Source organism: Uloborus diversus, chromosome 3 (genome assembly GCF_026930045.1).
Source record: "Uloborus diversus isolate 005 chromosome 3, Udiv.v.3.1, whole genome shotgun sequence".
Classification (NCBI taxonomy): Eukaryota; Metazoa; Arthropoda; class Arachnida; order Araneae; family Uloboridae; genus Uloborus; species Uloborus diversus.
In genome coordinates, this window is record NC_072733.1 from 210,752,361 (window position 1) to 210,772,051 (window position 19,691).

General features: G+C 32.9%; 1 protein-coding gene across 1 annotated transcript in view; it reads left to right on the forward strand.

The window, feature by feature from the left end:
* The window catches only part of LOC129219158 (exocyst complex component 4-like), a 73,530-nt gene that overhangs the window by 5,501 nt on the left and 48,338 nt on the right, over window positions 1-19,691 (forward strand). Inside the window, exons 2-5 of the mRNA XM_054853477.1 lie at window positions 3,012-3,052; window positions 11,867-12,015; window positions 16,588-16,726; window positions 16,823-16,911. Coding sequence (XP_054709452.1) covers window positions 3,012-3,052; window positions 11,867-12,015; window positions 16,588-16,726; window positions 16,823-16,911 — 418 coding nt within the window. The remainder of the gene's footprint in view (window positions 1-3,011; window positions 3,053-11,866; window positions 12,016-16,587; window positions 16,727-16,822; window positions 16,912-19,691) is intronic.

Below are 19,691 nucleotides of genomic sequence, written 5' to 3' on the forward strand. Positions count from 1 at the left end.
TTGATGCCTCAAACTTTTTCTCTTTGCTTGGGATCTAAGATATTGAAGCTGTACTGTCCATAAAAACGGAAAAAAAAAAAAACAACCTTTCATCCCTTTAGTGGAACCAAGCACTGCGGCTGGAGGTTTATTGTACTAGTCCCCAAACAGAAGTCTTAAAACAAACCAGTAGCCGAAACAAAATTCATCAAGCACCTAATAAGAAAATCGTGAATCTCCCACGGTTCAAGCAAATGATGACCAAGGTGTTCAAACTACAGGCTGGAAACACTTGACAATGACACAGGCTGTGAGTAATAGCTTCCTCAATGAAGAGCTAACCACTGCAAAGTGGATCATTGCAGACACCCATTATAGCAGCTTTAAGGTAAAAAGACCAGTAAGAAGATCAAAAGCTTTCCTAATACTATTTTTGTTAAGAAGCCTTTTGCATTTTCGGCATGTGATCCCCAGAGAGAATCAGGTCTTTCTTCCTTAGGATGGCCAGCTGAATGCGTTCAATGTTATTGTGTGGTAACTTCTCCAAAGGGAAGGTTCTTATTTATTTTTGTCTCTCACTTTATTAGAAAATATATCTCCTAGTTTTTATGTCTTGCTTTTCGGTTTTCTTACCCTTTTAAGCAAAAGACCTGCTATTTTGAAGTTGTTTAACAAAGTAGAATGACAGTTCGTTTGCTTGTTGTGCCTTGGCAAACAGTATTTGATGTGGTATGCTGCTTCAAGTGGCTTAGAAATGATAGTCGATGTCCGGAAAGTGTACAAAAACAAACAATGAACATTTTAGTTAATCGTCAGGTCATCTAAAAATGAGTTCAATGAAATCCTTGGGTTTCCATGAGAGAAGTTGTTCGTAAGACGGGAAATTTGTGTCGATAAGTGTGAATATAGGCAAAGACCACTCAAACAGAAGTTTTACGAGTTTCAAAAAGTTTAGGCATTTGTATGACTCTAAAGATACCAGAAGCGTTTGAGACGGGCTGCAAGTCCATGCTGGAAGAGATACCTTTCACTGGTTTACCGTTCAACCGACTCATATCCCCCAGAACCATAGGATTTGGTCTGTAGACACTCCAAGCACCTTAGAAAGTGTTAGATATCGCCAAAATCCAAAGTCAGGCTTGGTCTGTGATGGAATCAGCACAAGCGACAAAAAATTTCTAGTTTTTTGTGAATGAGGGCCGTAAAATGAATCAAAAAGTGAACTAGAAGGACATTTTAGAAGTTATTGTACTTCTGTGGGCCTAAGAGCACTTCAGCATTGTAGACTGGAAGAGATACCTTTCTTCTCACTCCATGGTCCCCCGTACCTAGTACCTACCACTATTTATAGTTTAACCAGTTGGATGGGACCCTGAAGACAGCTCTGATTTTTTGATCCAGATCGGAAGCCGAGCAATCCCTGGTCCAGCACTCCTAGAGGTATCTTTTCATTTGGAGGACTTTGTGACTATGAGCATATTTAACGTTCCCCAGTCACCATTAATGAAGACCATGGATCTTCGACTGGCCAGGATGGAACCCGGGACCCTCTGGTCACTAGTCCGATGCCTTACCGATCAGGCTACCACAGCATTAGAGATATCCTTCACTGATTTACCATTCAACCAGCTCATAACCCCCAGAACAATAGGATTTGGCCTGTAGACACTCCAAGCACCTTAGAAAATGTTAAACATCGTCAAAATCCAAAGGCAGGCTTTGTCTGAGAAGGAATCAGCACAAGCGACAAAAAATTTCTGTTTTTTTGTGGATGTGTGCCATAAAATGAATCAACAAGTGTATCAGAGGGACATTTTAGAAGCTGTTGTACTTTTGTAGACCTAAGAGCACTTAAGCACAGCAATGTAGACTGGACATTTCAATTTGACTCCACACCAGTTCATATGGCCAAAAAGACGAGTGGTGCATGGTGCATTGTTTTTGACATGATATCATCTTTAGAGTGGACGCTCTATTCGCTAAACCTGAATCACATTTATTACATTGTATGACCTGTTTTAGAGTCAAAGGTCTACCCTAAACTACACATAAGTATGTACGCTCTAAACTAATTGCTTTATAAGGAATAGGATTGATTAAAAGACTTGTGGCTCTTGAATAAAAATTTCAATAAGTATTTGCACCTCTGTATTGCTTCAAAAGGCAGCCAGTTTGAAACCAGTTAATTTATTGATTGCTAAAGATCTTCTCATATTGTTATTTTTTGTGTTTTGTTAATTTTTATTTATTTTTAATAAAGTTACATGGAATTTTTTTACAGCACCTTGTACATTTAGTTTGCAGTCAGCAGAAACTTAGTTCTGTGATTAAATTTATGTGTACTGATTTATGAAAAGGAAAATAAATTCTTCGCTAAGGATATTGGTTTACTTTTTTTTTGCAAAATGCATTAAGTATTTTTTGATCTGTATGCAAATTATATTATCATACAACAACTTGCATTATCAAAGTTTGACAGTATTTTAACATACAAGGTGGGGGTGGGGGTAAATTTCATCAGAATTTAAGTATGAAAAGTTTCTAATAACTTTTTCCTGAAAATTTCAATGAAAACTTCCAGAAAAGTTGGAAAAATTATTTTTTTTCAATTTTTCCGGAGTGGAAAAAAAAAAAAAAAATCCAAAATTTTCCGTTTTTTTCCTGATTGTTTTCATCTTTAATTTTCTGTCAAGATTAGGCCCCTGAAATTTAAATTTCATGCCTTTTTTCAGCAAATGGAGTACATACTGAACAAATAAAAACCTAAAATGTTCCTTTCATACTCCTGTATGAAGTGGTTTTGATTTTGAAAACGTCACAACAGTTATATGTATACAGTGCTTAAAGTACTTGCAGAACAATTTTGGTTTAATTTAAGTTGCAGAACATCACTAAGTATTCTGCTTTGGAGTCTCAAACCAGTTGTTACTCTCCTTAACACTACTATTTTAAACTACTATTTTAAAATTCAGAAAGTTAGAACTTGAGTTATATTTTTTAATTCTAGATTCATATTTTTCCTTTATTTTTAGAGCGGCCGCCTAATGAATATCATTGCAGAGCTTTCAATAAGGTAAGTAAGGCAATTATTTTACTTTTGTTCAAGAAGCTTATAGTCTGTTATATAGTCATGTAATATGATTTTTTGCTAGAGTTCAGTTTTCTTTTTGTGCCATGTGAGTTTGTTTATTTATTATTATTTTTAATTGCTCAGAAGAAAAGACCCTTGGGTGGTTTATGTTACTTTTTCTGAAGTAATATGTTGAGTGTTTTTTTTTTTATGTTTTAGCGAAATGTTTTTAAATACAAATGTGATGACCAGCAAGAGGCTCTAGGCCCAGCTAGGCTGGTCCTAGTCAGTTTATTACTCCTCAATGAAGATCAATTGCCTTTTTAAAGCTACCCACCCCTTGCTCATTCAGCAAGCAGTTCCAAGAGCCCACAACCCTACTAAAGTAATCATTTTTCCAAATTTCCAGGTTAGCCTGAGACTACTACTTTCTGTGCAAAAATTTACCCATTAACATCTTTCATTTTGATAAATTTAAACAATTGAATCATGTCCCTTCCGACACTCTGATGCTCCATGCTATACATATTAAGCTTTTAAGTCTGGTATTATATTCTAAATCTCTGAAAGTCTTCTTACTAGTCTAGTAGCCCTCCTTTGAACTCTTTCCAATACAGAAATATCTTTTCTGAAATAAGGAGCCCAAAACTGAACAGCATACTCCAAATGAGGTCTTACTAAACTTCTATATAAAGCTAAAAGAACCTTCTTAGATTTTTTTTTAATTGATCTATTGATAAACCCAAGCATTCTGTTGGCTTTGTTACTTGCAGTTTTGCACTGTTGACTAAACTTTAAATCCTGATTTATTAAGACACCTAGATCAATAAAATTTTCAGCCTGACTAATGACTGAACCCTGTAAATAATTACTCATACGCCTCATAGGGTCACTTGTCCATGATCTAAGTGTAGCACTTGACATTTTCGTATCTTAACTGCCATACCACACTTATCTGCCCACTCGGGAGCAAACTGGATCCCTCCTGGATCCAGTCCAGGAGGGTCACTTGTCCAGTCCAATGGGACCATTTAGTCCTATTACCTGGCAGAAAAAAAAGGAAGTTGCACCAAAAAAAAAAAAATAAATAAAAGAAAAGGTATTCACAGTTTTCAGAGCACATAGGCAGAAAGGGCACATCGGCCCGCGGTCCAGTCCGCTCCTGTGCCCACTTAGTAATATGATCTCTTGAAACTGTTTTACTTGAACTTCATTTTCTACAATCCCCATAACTTTTATGTCATCAGCAAAACAATTTATGTTTCCTGAAATGTTTTCATGAATGACATTCATAAAAATAATAAACAAAAGAGGACCTAAAACCATAGACTAATAATAAGAGTAGACCGAGCTTTCTCATTCTTGCTGATAAAGAAAATTGGTTCATAGATGTATCATGTGACTAGTGGAAGGGCTTGGCGAAGACTTTGGCAGCATGGTTGCTAGATGGCAGCATTATCTATAGTTTGGCACTCGACATGTATTTTAAGACAATGTGTTTTCATAAAAAAAAACTTCCAGGTGCAGAGATTGAACTGTTTTTCATTTAGTTATGCATTATTTTGACATTAGTAATAGTTTTTGATCAGTTTTCTATAACTTTTATTTCATTTGGAGCTGTCAGCGTTGGCGTGAACGAAATGGCGTAAACGTTTTGCGTTAACGCAAAAATGTACTAATCGGTATCTTAGATTGAAACTGTAGGTAAAAATCTTACCGTTTGCTGATTCTTCTTGGTCGCTTGCATCTTTAATTGCTTAGAGAGTTATTGAAATTGACTAAAGAAAATGCACAATACTATCTAAACGAAAAACTCACTATATTAACAAAATATTTACAACTTAGAATAACAAATTTACAAATCGGACTCCATAAAATATCATTCTTCTGTGTTCCATCAATTCTATTTATTTTATTTCGCGCTGGCGTTGATCGTCTGCTACGATCAACGCCCGCTGTTGCTAGGATATCCACTAGTCACATGGTTTGGTTCATGAGCAGCAAAGGGTTGCCATAGCTCGGTCTACTCTTATTATTAGTCTATGCCTAAAACTGATCCCCAAGCCCCGAAAACCCCGCTTAAAACATCACTCCATTTAGAATGATTTCCCCCTCACAACTATTTGTTTCCTTCCAGTCCGCTAATTGCTAACCCAAAATAAAGTTTTCCTTCTATTCCTATATCAGCTAGTTTGTTGAGAAGAGCAACATGTGGTACCTTATCAAAAGCTTTTTGAAAATCAATATAAGCAATATCCACGTACTTTTTGTTATCTAAAGCCAAGGTAACTTTGTCATAGAAATTCAATGAATTAGTAACCCACGATTTACCTTTCTTGAACTGCAAACTAGTCAACAGACTATTAATCTCTAAAAAATACATAATCTTGATTTTGATCAATGCTTCAAAAATCTTACAAACCACTGAAGTCAAACTTACAGGTCTATAGTTCCCTGCATTATGACCCTTTCTTGAAGAGCGACGTTATGTTAGCCAGCTTCCAGTCTTCTGGCACTGTCCCTGAGTTATAAGAAGCATTGAAAATATTTAAAATAACATCCACTAATTCCTCTGCATATTCAACTAAAAATTTTTTTGGATAAATATTACCTGGTCCCGGAGCTTCAGTTGCTTTAGTTTTTTTCAAATGACATACTCCCCTTACGAAACTAGTTTTTTCTAAGGCTATGCTGAAACAAAGAATAGGTTTTAGAAGACATTTGTTATAGACTGATATTTATGTGATGTTATATTTGACTAAATATGAGGCAGTGAGAAGCAAAGAGATGTAAGTGGTGGACATTTTCAAGTTTTGAGTAAAACACGTTTAAAGATAACATCCTAGGTAGGCTTTCATTGATTTTTTTTTCTAAATCATGCTGTAACTACCAGGGCTACTAGTACCATCTCTTGCCCCAAGACAGAGGAGAGGTTCACATACCATGTGTACTGGTTATCTCGAAATTTTTAATTTGGCCACTTCTTTTGCTTCTCACTACCTCATGTGTATTTTAATTTTCATTTATCTCAATTATTTGTATTTTGTTGTTGCATATTGATTTAACCAGTAAAATTAAAAAATATATGGAATGTATTGTAACAATTGCTATAATAAACAAGCTAATTACCAATACATTGTAAGCTAACAATTATTTTTGGGTTTTCAACAATACAAATTGTAAATTTTATTAGTAATGTGTAAAAGATTTAAAAACAAAAATATTGCAAATATTTAACTCTTAAAGTAAATTAAACATTAAATTTATTTTAAACTAGCAAACTTATTAAATAAATATTTTATCACATCATTTTTCATGCTTTTTATTCACATGCAACTTTTTAAAAATGTGTCAGTAAGTTGTTACTGCAAATCCTATTTTTGCCACTTTGGCAAAAACATATTTTTGCTGGGCGGAAAAAACGCGTTTTTTTTCAATGGTTTTTTTCTACCCGTGGCAAAAACTTGCCAACCATGATCAGCTAAGAACATGGATCCTTTGATGCTCAGTCCAGTGCTGATGCTCTTTGCACCAATTTAAGCAATCACTGTTTTGCTATGTAGGCAGTGAAATGTGTATGCTTGATTATCTATATAAAAGCTTCTATCTAGGGACTTTGGTTTGCAGTTTTTTGTTGGACAACAGTTCTAGGAGGAGCTTCAAATGCTGATCTTTATTGGTGTTCTGTAGTCTTTTTTATTTTGGGTGGGCAACTACTATCATATATCCAGTTTTAAGAAGCAGCTTTTAGGGGAGGGTTGGCCACAATGAGCCAAGAAACATATATTTTTCGTTTTTTGTACATTGGTAAGTTCTAAAGCACAGAAACATGTTTGATTATATTAAAGGTATCCAATTATAGTATATTGCATCAAATTTAGCCCATTTAATTTTAGAAAAAAAAAGTTATGAGACTTTGTAAATTCGACAAAAAGTGTCTCATTGTGGCCCAGTTATGGGCCACTATGAGACATTAAGTAGGGTCACAATGGGACAGCTGAATAATCTCTATTTTTATCTACAGCTTGCAAAATAAGTTCCTTTTGCTCGTTTATTAAAGAAACTTAATTCGGTACAGAGTTATTAAAAAGCATTTTGCAACAGCATTTCAACATTTGAGTAAAGTATTTAAACCAATAATAAGCAAAGGTTAAATTTTAGTGTTTTTCAACAGTATTAATACATCCTGGAAATTGCATTATTAGCACTCTCCCTTCTGAATGGATATATGGCTGAGGCAGTTTTCCCAGGATATATATGTCTTGGATGCTAATATTCGAAATATCGTTATCTGTGATTAAAGGTAAAAAGCAACTTGAATAAAGCACAAATTTTGAAGAAAATACAGTATATAGCTATTTCAAGGCTACAATGGAACATCTTCATCAGTGCAAAAAGCTCACCAACACAACCACAAGTTGCAAGAGAACAGTTCTCTAGCAACTTGTGGTTGTGTTTGTGAGCTTTTTGCACTGATGAAGAGGCTCCATTGTAGCCTTGAAATAGCTATATGTTGTATTTTCTTCAAAATTTGTGCTTTATTCATGTTGTTTCTTCACTTTAATCATATTGTAGCACAAAGCTTATATGATAATTTTTCACTCGTTATCTATGTATATGAATTTGTTTTTAGAGGAGTTAAAACTTTTCAGAACACTTTGTAATGACAGATACATATTTATAGAAAGTATGCCAGCTTAAGCTTTTTCCACTCAAAGTGAATTGAAGTAAGAGAAAATTCCCTTTTTTAAGTTCCCGGGTCTGATCTACTTCAATTAAGTTTTCACAATATTCATCTGATGAGCTGTCATCTAGTTCAAAACAACTACAACTCTCTTCAGTCTCGGAAACAATTTTAATTACAGTAAGCAAAAAGAAAAAAAAAAAAAAATAGGATTTAAAAATATTAAAAGAATAAAATAAATGCCAAATATTAATTGATTATTAACTTAAATAATTATTTTATACAAATATTAATTATAATTATAAAGTGTTGAAATAAGTACCATTTTTGACAACCTTATCAACAACACCTAACAGGTTTCTAGCTTTGTTTTGTACAAAGCTGTGTAATAAAATAAAAATTTATTTGTAGTAATTAGTTAAAATATAAATATTTTTCAATCAAGTCTATTTTTTTATTGTTAAATTTCTTTTTTGTAAACTAAAACAAGAAGTAGATAAGTTTACACTTGGTTACTGCTGCATGGGCCCCAATGAGATGTCTCATTATGGCCGAAACAACAAAATAAAAATTTTTGCTTCATATCATTAAAATAAACCATGAGTTAAAAATAATATAGCTGAATAATAGAAGATTAAAGTGTTAGTAACAACATAAACTACAACACTTAGCTCAGTTGTTGAAGTTTTTCAAGATTATGATAGATGCAAGAAATTATCCAAATAACTTTCTGTGTGTCCAAACAGTAACTAATTTTTTTCTACAAAACAAAAGCATGGACCTAGGAATTCTGGGAGGCATTTTGGTTATGTTTATTCCTCTTGGGTGGTGGTAGCTGTCAGAATTGTATTTATTTTTGAATTTACAATGTTTCATTGTGGCCCATCCTCCCCTACTTATTTATTTTTTGACCTTGTTTAGGCTTCCTTACATAAGTTTCAAAATTCTGAAATTATTTCTTTGGCATGTCTTGAAACATTCATACACCTCATGACTTTCGTAAGCTTCTAAATGACTAATAATTCCCCAGTTTTTGAATGCTCCCAAACAATTGTTTGCATAATGTACAAAACATTTTTTTTTTTTTTGCTCCCTGAATTTAAAGGCAGAAATTTAAATACATGACATATTGCAGGAGTTCACTTAAACCATTTTGGGTGAAGCTGTTAGATTATGTAGCACCTTAATTTGCTTGTTGGAAACTAATAAGCTGTTAAGGTTAATAGGGCCCTTTATGATTAATTTTTTCTAATCATACATGCTGTGTTTTAATTTCAGTGTTCTTAAACAATTTATGCTACATGGTTCTCAATCAGTTAGCTTCAGTGCTGTAATTATAGTGCCAGAATAGACTACTCTCATGTAGAAGAGACTTTATTGTTTTTGTTGTTAAATGAACTAGTTGGTGCAAATTGACTACAAGTATTTTTTTTGCTTACATTAGTGCTTCTGGCAGTTTTTTAAAAATTTATTTTCAATTTGACTTTTGATCTTATTTTTGGTCATTTTGCACTGAATATTTTGTTGATGAAACCATATAGTTAAATATTTTGAGAAAAGAGAAGAAAATAAAGTTAAAAAAAGCTGTCTTTATTTTGTTGTTTCTTATTTTTGCTTCGCTAAATCATACACGTACTACGAAAAACTAGTAATTACAATCAAAATTGCGATACAGCATGTTGGTCCACTTTTCTACTTTTCATTTTTTATTTCATCAAAAAAAAAAAAAAAGTATCCGGTTTACAAATAAGTTTTAAAGGATTTTTTTTCAAGTTTGAAGCTTTATTGCGAAAAAATGATTTCATGTTCGGTTTTCAAAGCATTGTCCATCGTTGGCCATTACCTTTTCCCATCTTTCAGGCAATTTTCGGATGCCTCCTCGAAAAAACTGTGCGCCTTTTGATGCAATCCACAAATCAATCCAATTTTGGGCTTATTCAAAAGAACAGAAAATGCTTATCCGCAAGAGCATGTGTCATTGACAAGAACAAATAGTAGTCAGAAGGGGCAATGTCTGAGCTATACAATAGCGGGTGGGGTAGGATTGCCCATTTCAGGATATCCAGGTATGTTTTGACCTGCGTCGCAACATGTGGCCAAGCATTATCATGTTGCCAAATTACATTGTCCTGTCTCTCCTTATATTGTGGCCGTTTTTCCCCCGCAGTGCTGGCCTCAAACGCATCAGTTGAGCTCGGTAAAGTTGTTTGGCACCATTAACCATCCAATGTAGCCTCCAATTCGGCATCTTCAAACGTGGCCGTCCATCGTGCTCTTTGTCATTGGTATCAAACTCACCACTTCTAAAATGTCTATACCAAAACTCACATGTGGAAATCGCGATGGAGCATGTTCCCCTTTAGCATCTTGCAGCATTCGACGGTCTTCAGCCGCACTTTTCTTCAAATGGAAGCAGAAAAGTAAACTTTCCTGCAAATTGTGTTTTGTTGGCACAAAAGTTGACATATTCTGGGCACACAAAAACTATGTTGTTTCCACTTCGGAGAAATTTCACATACTGAAAATGAAAGCTTAATGATGAGGTCATAAAATGAAGTTAGTTGCAACATTGTGCGTTTTGATTTAATACCAGTGATGCCATCTCTTGAAAATCCTTTAAAACCTATTTGTACACCAGATAGTTTGATTTTTGACAATGAATTTCAGGGAATATTTCTCATCATTCCAGATTTTTTTTGAATGTGTAGTTAACTTGGAACCTTGTAAGTGGACCAACATGCCCCATGCCGGGGTACGTTGATCACAGGTTAGGTTGGACCACATGAGACAAACAACTATTGTTAGAATTTTAGTGGTAAATATCATCAAATACTGTAACAATCTTATTTCCTTTTGTGTGTAGAATGAAGAACATTAAGATTAATGTACAGTAAACTCTTGATTATCTGCGGCCTTTCATACTTTCAAATTTTTTTTTTCGCCGATGGTTAACTGAATGTCTTTCAATACACCCATTTTAACTGAACATTTAAAAAATTTATTCATAATTCTATCTTACTGCTCCTTCCCTTTCCTTCCAGTTACAGCAAACCTTCCTTGGTCACTGCAACCTGGTTTTTAGATTATTCTACTTAATTGCATTGTATCTGCACCACTTACATGTGTAAATGAGTGACCAGACCAGTTTGTTCAAAAAAAAAAAAAAAAAAAAAAAAGAAGAAGAAGAAGAAAAAAAACGCTTTCCTTTTGCTATACATTTTGGTACAACGTAGCTTGATCTGTTTCAGTTAGTCTGTTTGTGCTATATGCTTGCGGATGTGTAATCTACGAACAATATAAAGCAAAACATAGAAAATAGCTATAAAATTGCTTTTAAAATCTATCTTGCTATAATATAGAGCAATAAGTAGAATCGATCAAAAAATAGGTTTCAGTGCCCTTATAAAGTTTGATGTCATTGGAAGGGAAGGGGAGCAATCCTTTCCATTTATTTTTTACACACACTGTAGTGGCCTTCAGATATACTTTAAATGTATGCTAGTGTTGTTGAATATTTAAAGCTATTACATACAGTAGTATTGTTTTTTACATATTTTGCAGATTAATCCACAGTGACTTTGCCATTCTATTCTGTGGATGATCAGGAGTTTACTGTAACATATTAAATGGATTTTAATTGATAAACCATCTTTAATTAAAAACGTCAATATGATTTGCCATTAGTACACAATTATTTTTCAAAGATCCAAAGAAAAATGGGTCGTTGGTCTGCTACAACGTGGTTGGGAAAAAGTGGTGAAAGGTTCTCAGTCTGAAAAAATGCTGTTCAATTTATTTACTGCAATCTTGTTGAAAACCATTTTTAAAAAATCTAGTTACAGATTTCTTAAAATTACTCAACAATATTAAAATAACTTTCTGAAATGAAATTTGTTCAATATAATTGTGCCATGTGATTTGCTAGACCATAGGTACTATTAGTTGGTCATAAATTAAAAAAAAAAAATATTAATAGTATTCAAGTAATTGAGATCAGTCCAACATGCCCTGTGGTCTAATGGGCCCCATCTCCCCCAATATTTTAACATAAATATGTGTTAAAGTGTTTTATGTCAGTTACATGATGTGAAACTGTTTTAAGCTTGTAAAGCATTGCCCCTCTTTTTCCACAGCAAAACAACTGAGCGAAAGAAAAGGATGGTACAACTGAAAAATGATTATGAAGCAAGTGATGCTCGCCTCATCCAACTTGTGTCCGCTAACAAGGACCAGCTATCTGTGACAATGGAATCATTTAGTAAAATTTCTGCAAGAATCATTTGTAAGTTTTAGATAAAGTTTGAATTTATTAGTAAAACTACTGGTAGTTTGTTACTATGCTTTGTTTCTTCTCTGCTTTTAAAACTTATTATTTGTCTTTTGAAAGGTAATTAAATATTTCCGTCATATTTTGTGTTATTTATTGCAAATAATGGCAAGAAAAAGCATTAGAAAGCTTAAGGGTCGCCCTATCTCCCCTACTCCTTGGAGTTTTTGAAAAAGGTGCTGACTGAAATCCGGACCAAATACAAACTGAGATAATTTTTAAAGAATATTTATTTTGAAGAGATTTGAAATAAGAAATGTGATTTCATATTTCAGTTTTCAAAAAAAAAAAAAAAAGAAAAGATTTTGTTTAAAATTCATCAGACCTACGTATTTTCTGAGACCTAAGTATAGGTACCTAGCCTTTAGTTGGTGAGATTTTTCTAGTTTTCAAATGTTTCTATGTCAAAACCTAGGCAGATAATAAAGAACAATACCTATGTTTACTATGTTGAACTTTATTAATCACTCAAGACAACAAGAGATGATTAATTCTCAAAAAATTGAAAAAAAAAAAAAAAAGAAAAGAAAAGAAAAGGTAAATGATGGACTAAAAAAATTATTTATACAGTTTCAAGCAGACAACAACGAGTAGTCTCAGACAACAATAAGTTACATCAAGTTTTCAATATATTTTCTAGTTTAAAATGAGGTTGCTCATAGGCCACAAGGAAAAAATTCCCCTTCCTCTTCTTTCCAACTTAGATTTTTTAAAAACATTTCATTCAAAAGATGAGATGTATAGCTAACACTGCTACATTCTTCAAAATTCTAAATGAAAGAGGTACAGGGAATTTTCATTGAAAACATCAAAAAGTGGCCCATATATAGTTGGACCATTTTACAGTTTTCGTTCGTTATTTAAAGATTTTGTCTGGTTATCAGTGAAATGTATCTTTGAGTTTTTATAAGAATTTAAGCTAAGGCACATCACATTTAAATTAATTTTTCTCAATAAATAGTTTTTGCAGATGTAGCAGTGTTGTACTAGGTGTGTGTTATATACCTGTTGTGTGTATGTTTAGGAAAATAGCTATTTGATGCATTTAGAGCTAAAGTGAATCAAGTCCATTTCAACTGTTATGAATGCCTCATTTATGAATGTATTATTTTGTTGCCAAAATCCAAGGTTGTAGTTTTGGCCGGACAAAACCTATTTTGGCCATGCCACTGGCAGAAACTGGTCTAAACTGGCCAAAACTAGATTTAACCACCATAGTGGCCAAAACTGTACTGTATAAAAACACACTAATGCGTGTACACATACAGTTTGTATGCATAATATTGCACCTTTTAATGAATTATTAAAAGAAAAATAATTTGTATTTATCATAATTGAAATAATTTTTAAAACTGATTTATTGATTAAATGCAACTTTTCTTTAACATTAAAAGTTATTCACAATGAAAACAAAGGACTGTTGTTTATTGGGACTATACTAAATAGTCTACAACATGAACTAATAGCTATTCTTCACAAAACTTGTAGCATGTTTTCAATTTATTAAAAAATTGGTAATATACTTTAATTAAACCGGTAATTCATTTTGTGCGCATAACACTGAAACAAGTAGGGTCAATCCATATGGGTTCGACGGATGAGCGCCCTCAACCATTTTAAATTTTTTTGAAACTAATATCCGAAAGAGCTGCATATGAATGATGTTTAAAACAACTTTTATTTTTTCCCTAACCTTAACCTTTGATTTTTTAGAGGTCATCAAAAGTGGTTTTCGTAGTCAAAAATGAGACTTTTAGCCCTTTTTTATTTTGACCAAAATCTAATTGAATAACAATCATGGCAGTAAATTTAACATTTTGATGTTAAAGTACATAAGACAATAGTCTCTCACACTGAGTTATGTTGCTATAACTTAATAATTAAAATAATGGCAGCAGGCCAAAGTTACAGGTCAAATGTAAAATTTTTACTCATTTCACAGGGTCATAACTCGCTTAGGGGATAAAAACACAAATTGAAATATAGCAAAAACTAATCACTAGAATCACACTAATGAGAAAATCTAGCTGCAATTATGTGATTGTTTACCCATTATAAGTTACAGCCCCTCAAAGATCAGAAAATTGACAAAAATGACATTTTTAGACCCCTGTAATTCAAAAGGGGATGGAATTAAAAATAAAATTTCTTAGCCAGTTGAATATTCCATTCAAGTACTATGCATGTTATATATACTGTTTTGTGTGTTTGGTTTGTAAAAAAGATACAGGCCTTTAAAATTGAGTAATTTTGCTAGTTAATTCACACACTAAAATAGAATTAAAAAGTGTGAAAACTTTATTACACCTTCTTAAATTATGTATATTCTGCTCTATATAATGTATTATACTGAAAAAAAAAAAAAAAAAAAACGTATTGTAAGTATAAAAATAATTATTTTAATTGGATAACTTTGAAATATTTGGACATAAATCAGTAGTTCATACTTGATTGACAGCCCAAAAGTAGTTAATATATAGACTATACTGATAATATACACACATGAATTTTCAATACATACATACTCTTTGTGAATTAAATTATGTGACTTGCCTTAAACATATGCAATCACATTGTGTATACAGAATTTAAATTTAAAAAAGCACCTTTTTTTTCATTGCTATTCAAAAATAAATGCAAATGTTATGCCATGATACTCAAAAACACACTACAAAATCTCAATCAATTTGAAAAACCACACTCTATGCACACATATAATTGTATAGAAACCCCTATTAACTGCTATATTTTCCCCCAAAAGGTGTTATTGATGGCGAGTGTAAATTGGTGTAAGTCACAAAACACTGCGTTTCATATCTCGGTGAATATTGGTAGTTGTAATGTCAAACTTTTGGCGTTGGAATTATTTTTGAATGGAGATTATTTCCCTGAATATCAGTTATTGGACCTAGGGCCTGTATAAAAAGCTAAATATTGCATTTTTTTACTCATTATAATTTTTGCTTCAAACTTTCAATATCTTAACCCTGCATCTCATTTTGAACATTTTTGCAGTTGGAAGTATGGTACTAACGGTTTCGAAAATAGAGGTCTTGCAGTTTAAAACGAAACACTCTGTTTCTTAACTACTTGAGCTGTCAATCAAGTATGAACTACTGATTTGTGTCCAAATATTTCTAAGTTATCCAGTTAAAATAATAATTTTTATACATACAATATGTTTTTTTCAGTATAATATATTATATAGAGCACAATATATGTAATTTAAGAAGGTGTAATAAAGTTTTCACACTTTTTAATTCTGTTTTAGTGTGTGAAGTAACTAGCAAAATTACTCAATTTTAAAGGCCTGTATCTTTTTTACAAACTAAATACACAAAACAGTATATATAACATGCATAGTACTTGAATGGAATATTCAATTGGCTAAGAAATTTTATTTATAACTTCATCTCCTTTTGAATTACAGGGGTCTAAAAATGTCATTTTTGTCAATTTTCTGATCTTTGAGGGGCTGTAATTTCTAAAGGGTAAATAGACACACAACTACAGTTAGATTTTCTCTTTAGTATGATTCCAGTGATTAGTTTTTGCCATATTTCAGTTTGTGTTTTTATCCTCTAAGCGAGTTATGACCCTTTGAAATGAGTAAAGATTTTGCATTTGACCTGTAACTTTGGCCTGCTGCCATTATTTTAATTATTAAGTTATAGCTACATCACTCAGTGTGTGGGACTATTGTCTTATGTACTTTAACATCAAAATGTTAAATTTGCTGCCATGATTGTTATTCAATTAGATTTGGGCAAAAATGCAAAGGTCTAAAAGTCCCATTTTTGACTATGAAAATGGCATTTGATGACCTCTAAAAAATCAAAGGTTAAGGTTAGGGAAAAAATAAATGTGGTTTGAAACATCATTCATATGCAGCTCTTTGCGATATGAGTTTCAAAAAAATTAAAAAAGGTTGAGCGCAATCATCCGTTGAACCTGTATGGATTCACCCAGTAGATAGATTGTGCTACTTACAATTTGAAGCATATTTTAAAAAAATGTCACATAATTCTCCTATGAGTTTTGGAACATGCTGTCATTTTTTGCTTGCATAGAGTTTAAAATGAACTGTTAACTTAAATAATGAATAGTGACTGATTATGGGATTATGTTTCATATTTATTTTAATTATGTACTCATTTATTTAGATTTTAAACTTTATTCTTTCCTATATCCACATCCAATGGCCAAAACTGGACAAAATTAATTTTATCCAAGCCGGTTTTAACCTGTTTTATTCATGGTTGAAACCATCACTGGCCGAAACTCTAACAACTCTGCTCAAAATCTACTATGCTTAGAGCTAAAGTGAATCGAGTCAAAATGGACTTATCAATTTTAGGTCTGACTCGCTCATCACATGTTTGTTTATACCTAAGGTTTTCAATGATTTAATTTTATCTCTTCATTATATTATTACTTTTACCAAATCAAACATACCTTTTCTACTAGTTTGTGTGACATTATTAACCATTAAAATTGCTCATAGTCATATCAAAAATTTTTTAATAGCTAGTCAAAGAAGAGGTCATGATGTAAAAGAAAAACTTTTTGCTTGCAAAAAGCTCCTCCAGTGTAAGCGAGAAGAAATTCGAAGACTTTGGTGTGAGTCTGTTGAACATAACGAAGTCATCAACATGCTCAAAGAAATGTATGTAAGATTAAATTAAGTCTAAAATTCAAACTCTGATGTCTTGATGCATGTTTAATAGCCTTCAATTGAATTTTGTTTTCCTTTTTGTCACAGCAATGAGCTGAGAAAAATACATCGCAAAGTTAATGATGCAATAGTGGGAAAAGATTTTACCAAAGCAACAGAGCTTGTAGTTTCTTCAAGTAAGCAGTTCTTCATAAAATTCTTAGTTTTTGTTTGATTTAAGCTGTACGTCACAATTATAGCTGCACATAGTCTAAAAATTTATTTTTTTTCAATGTGACAAATAAAAAGTGGCTGAAGTAAGCCTTGATCATAGTGGAATGTTTTATAAGTAATGAAATCAAATGGTCACCAAAGGTAGTTCTCTTCTATAATTCGGCAGTCATTCAAGTAGGTGAGTCAACTGGATGATCAAAAGCGGTTCATTACACTTATGCTATTCAAAGTCATTAAGACGTTACTGATAAAGTACACTATTGTAATAAAAAGTATTTATGAATATATCTTATCGAGTTTCAATCAATGAAATCATTAGAAAAGATTTTCATTTTACATGCACATAATAGACAATAAGATCACTTTCAAAAATCCATAAAACAATTTCTGAGCAAAAACACAGGATTTGATGTACATGCAGAGGCGGATTGACTGACTTTGGCTCAATCAACAAAAGAATATTTTGGCCCTTCCTCTGTAAATTAAAAAAATTAAATTAAACAGTGCCAGATTTCGATTCTCCAATGTCAAGACAGACATTAATCAACCACTTGTTCCTATTTTCCTTTAAATTCTAAATTAAGTTTTAAAGTTCTAAAAATAGAAAATTGTGAAACTTAAGATAAAGCTAACACTGGGGACAGTGGCACATTTTTTATGTGTCTTGAAAGAAGGATACTAATTGTTACAAGTCGTAAGAAGCACATTGTTAGGCTTTTATACTGACGGGAAAAGGGAGGTATCAGATAAATTCCCCGGAAGTTTTTCGAAATTGGTTGATCTGTATAAGTTTAAAGAGAAAATAATCGAGAGAAGGGGTTCTAGTTTCCTTCCAAGCGATATTTTCAAAATTGATGTTGAAAACGGCAATTTCAATTTTTGGTAATGTTAGAGGATATGTAACTATAGGATTCCCCCACAATTTTGTTTTCCTTCTTTTTTTTTCAAAATTGAAGTCCATTTTAAGTCTTCTTGTTTACAATAGAATGTCGAGAGCTCTTCCCAGAAATTCTCTGAAATGGGAAGTTTGATAAATATAGTTTTAGGCTACCCTTGGTAAAATTAATGGAACAAAGAAGCATTGGGAGCTCTCTACGAAAACGTTTAGACTTTCAACTATTAAAAAACGCAAAACTGTCTTTGGTCATGTTTAAGAGATTAGGAGGCTCAGTGTCATTTGGAAGCATTTAAAAACTGAAGTGTACTCGACCCAATTTTAAACTACATTTTAGTTACTGTATTGAATCCGGCATCTCTCCTTCGGAATTTTTTGTCATTGAAACTTTATAAACATAATCTAATATGTTAAGGAAATATTAAAAGGAAAAGGGACAGGTTTTCCAAGTGTTTCCCCCAAGATTTTTTAGGAGGGGGCTGTGCCCTTCTGCATTTAAGCTAACTTTTAACCTTAACTAAATCAACCCTCCTTGTCCCTTAAAAGTTTAAACAAAGCTTCACAAAAACGAAACTATTTTCAAAAACTAAAAATTCACACAAGCCTGTCCTTGAAACGTCACTCCCTCATTTCAATCACTTATCCACAGGAATCTGAGTAGAATATATTTCAATATTTTTTGCATTACCTTTAAAACTAAACATCAAAAAGCTTTTTAATACTTTAAAAATAATTACTATCGAAAACATTTGAACTTTGTATGTACCTTACCAAAAAGTAAAAGAAGCACTTTTTTTAGTTCTCTTAAAAAGTACCCTTTTATCTGAAAGTGCACTCCTCCTTTTTTGGTCTGGGCAAAACACTAGCTCCCAGTGGGCATTTTTTCTGAAACTGAAATCAATTTTAAGCTAAAGGGCAGATAAAAATGTTACGGGGCTCTCCCATGGAAATTTATCTATGTGAAATTTTGGGCTATCTTTAGTGACTTTAAAGGAATGAAGAAGATTCCAAGACTTCGTCTGGAAATTTTTCAATATTTAAATCTGAAAAACACAATTGAGGGCCTTGATGCAAGAACCAAGAACCAGGACATACAAATAGGATATACAAGTAGACCGACAAATAACATCAATGTCCGATAGAAAGGCTATCTTTCTCGCATTATTTACTACAAAGCTGATCTTACATTTGTGTCCTGTTGTTGCACCAATCCGTACATCTATATTCTCCACTCAAATATATATATTTAATGAAAAAGTTTGGACTTGACTAATTCTTGCATCAAAGTCCTCAATTGTAGACTTACGACTATCATTGGTGACTTTAGGTCTACAAAGGGACATCATACCTGAAATACCTTAGGGATTCCATTAATTTTAAATCTGGCTCTGATTACAATTAATGCAGCTCGAAAAAAAAAAAAAAAAAATTGCCCCCCCCCCCCTTCCCCATCTTTTGGAACTCAGTCCTAAATCCACCTATATTCAGGAGCTCCTGCCCTGTTTCAGATTCAGTTTATCGTAGCTCAGACTTGCTTTCCTGTATGCAATTCTGAGATGAAAATACTCGTATAGCCACTATTTACAGTAGGCCAAGGAAATCTCTTGCCAAATGACAGCATTTAGTTGAATCTGTTATAACCAGTGAATACCAGTGGCGTGCATAGAAATTTCGGGGCGCTTTACAAATGATTTTTACGAGCCCCCTCCATCTTGTATGTACCCCTACGTCCCTACATATATTTCACCCCTCATTGAAAAATCGGACCCCCTAAGCTCAGAACTGAGCCAACCGGTGTGCCTTCTCCCCCCTCCCTCCTGTGCATGCTCTTGCTCATGCATCAACACC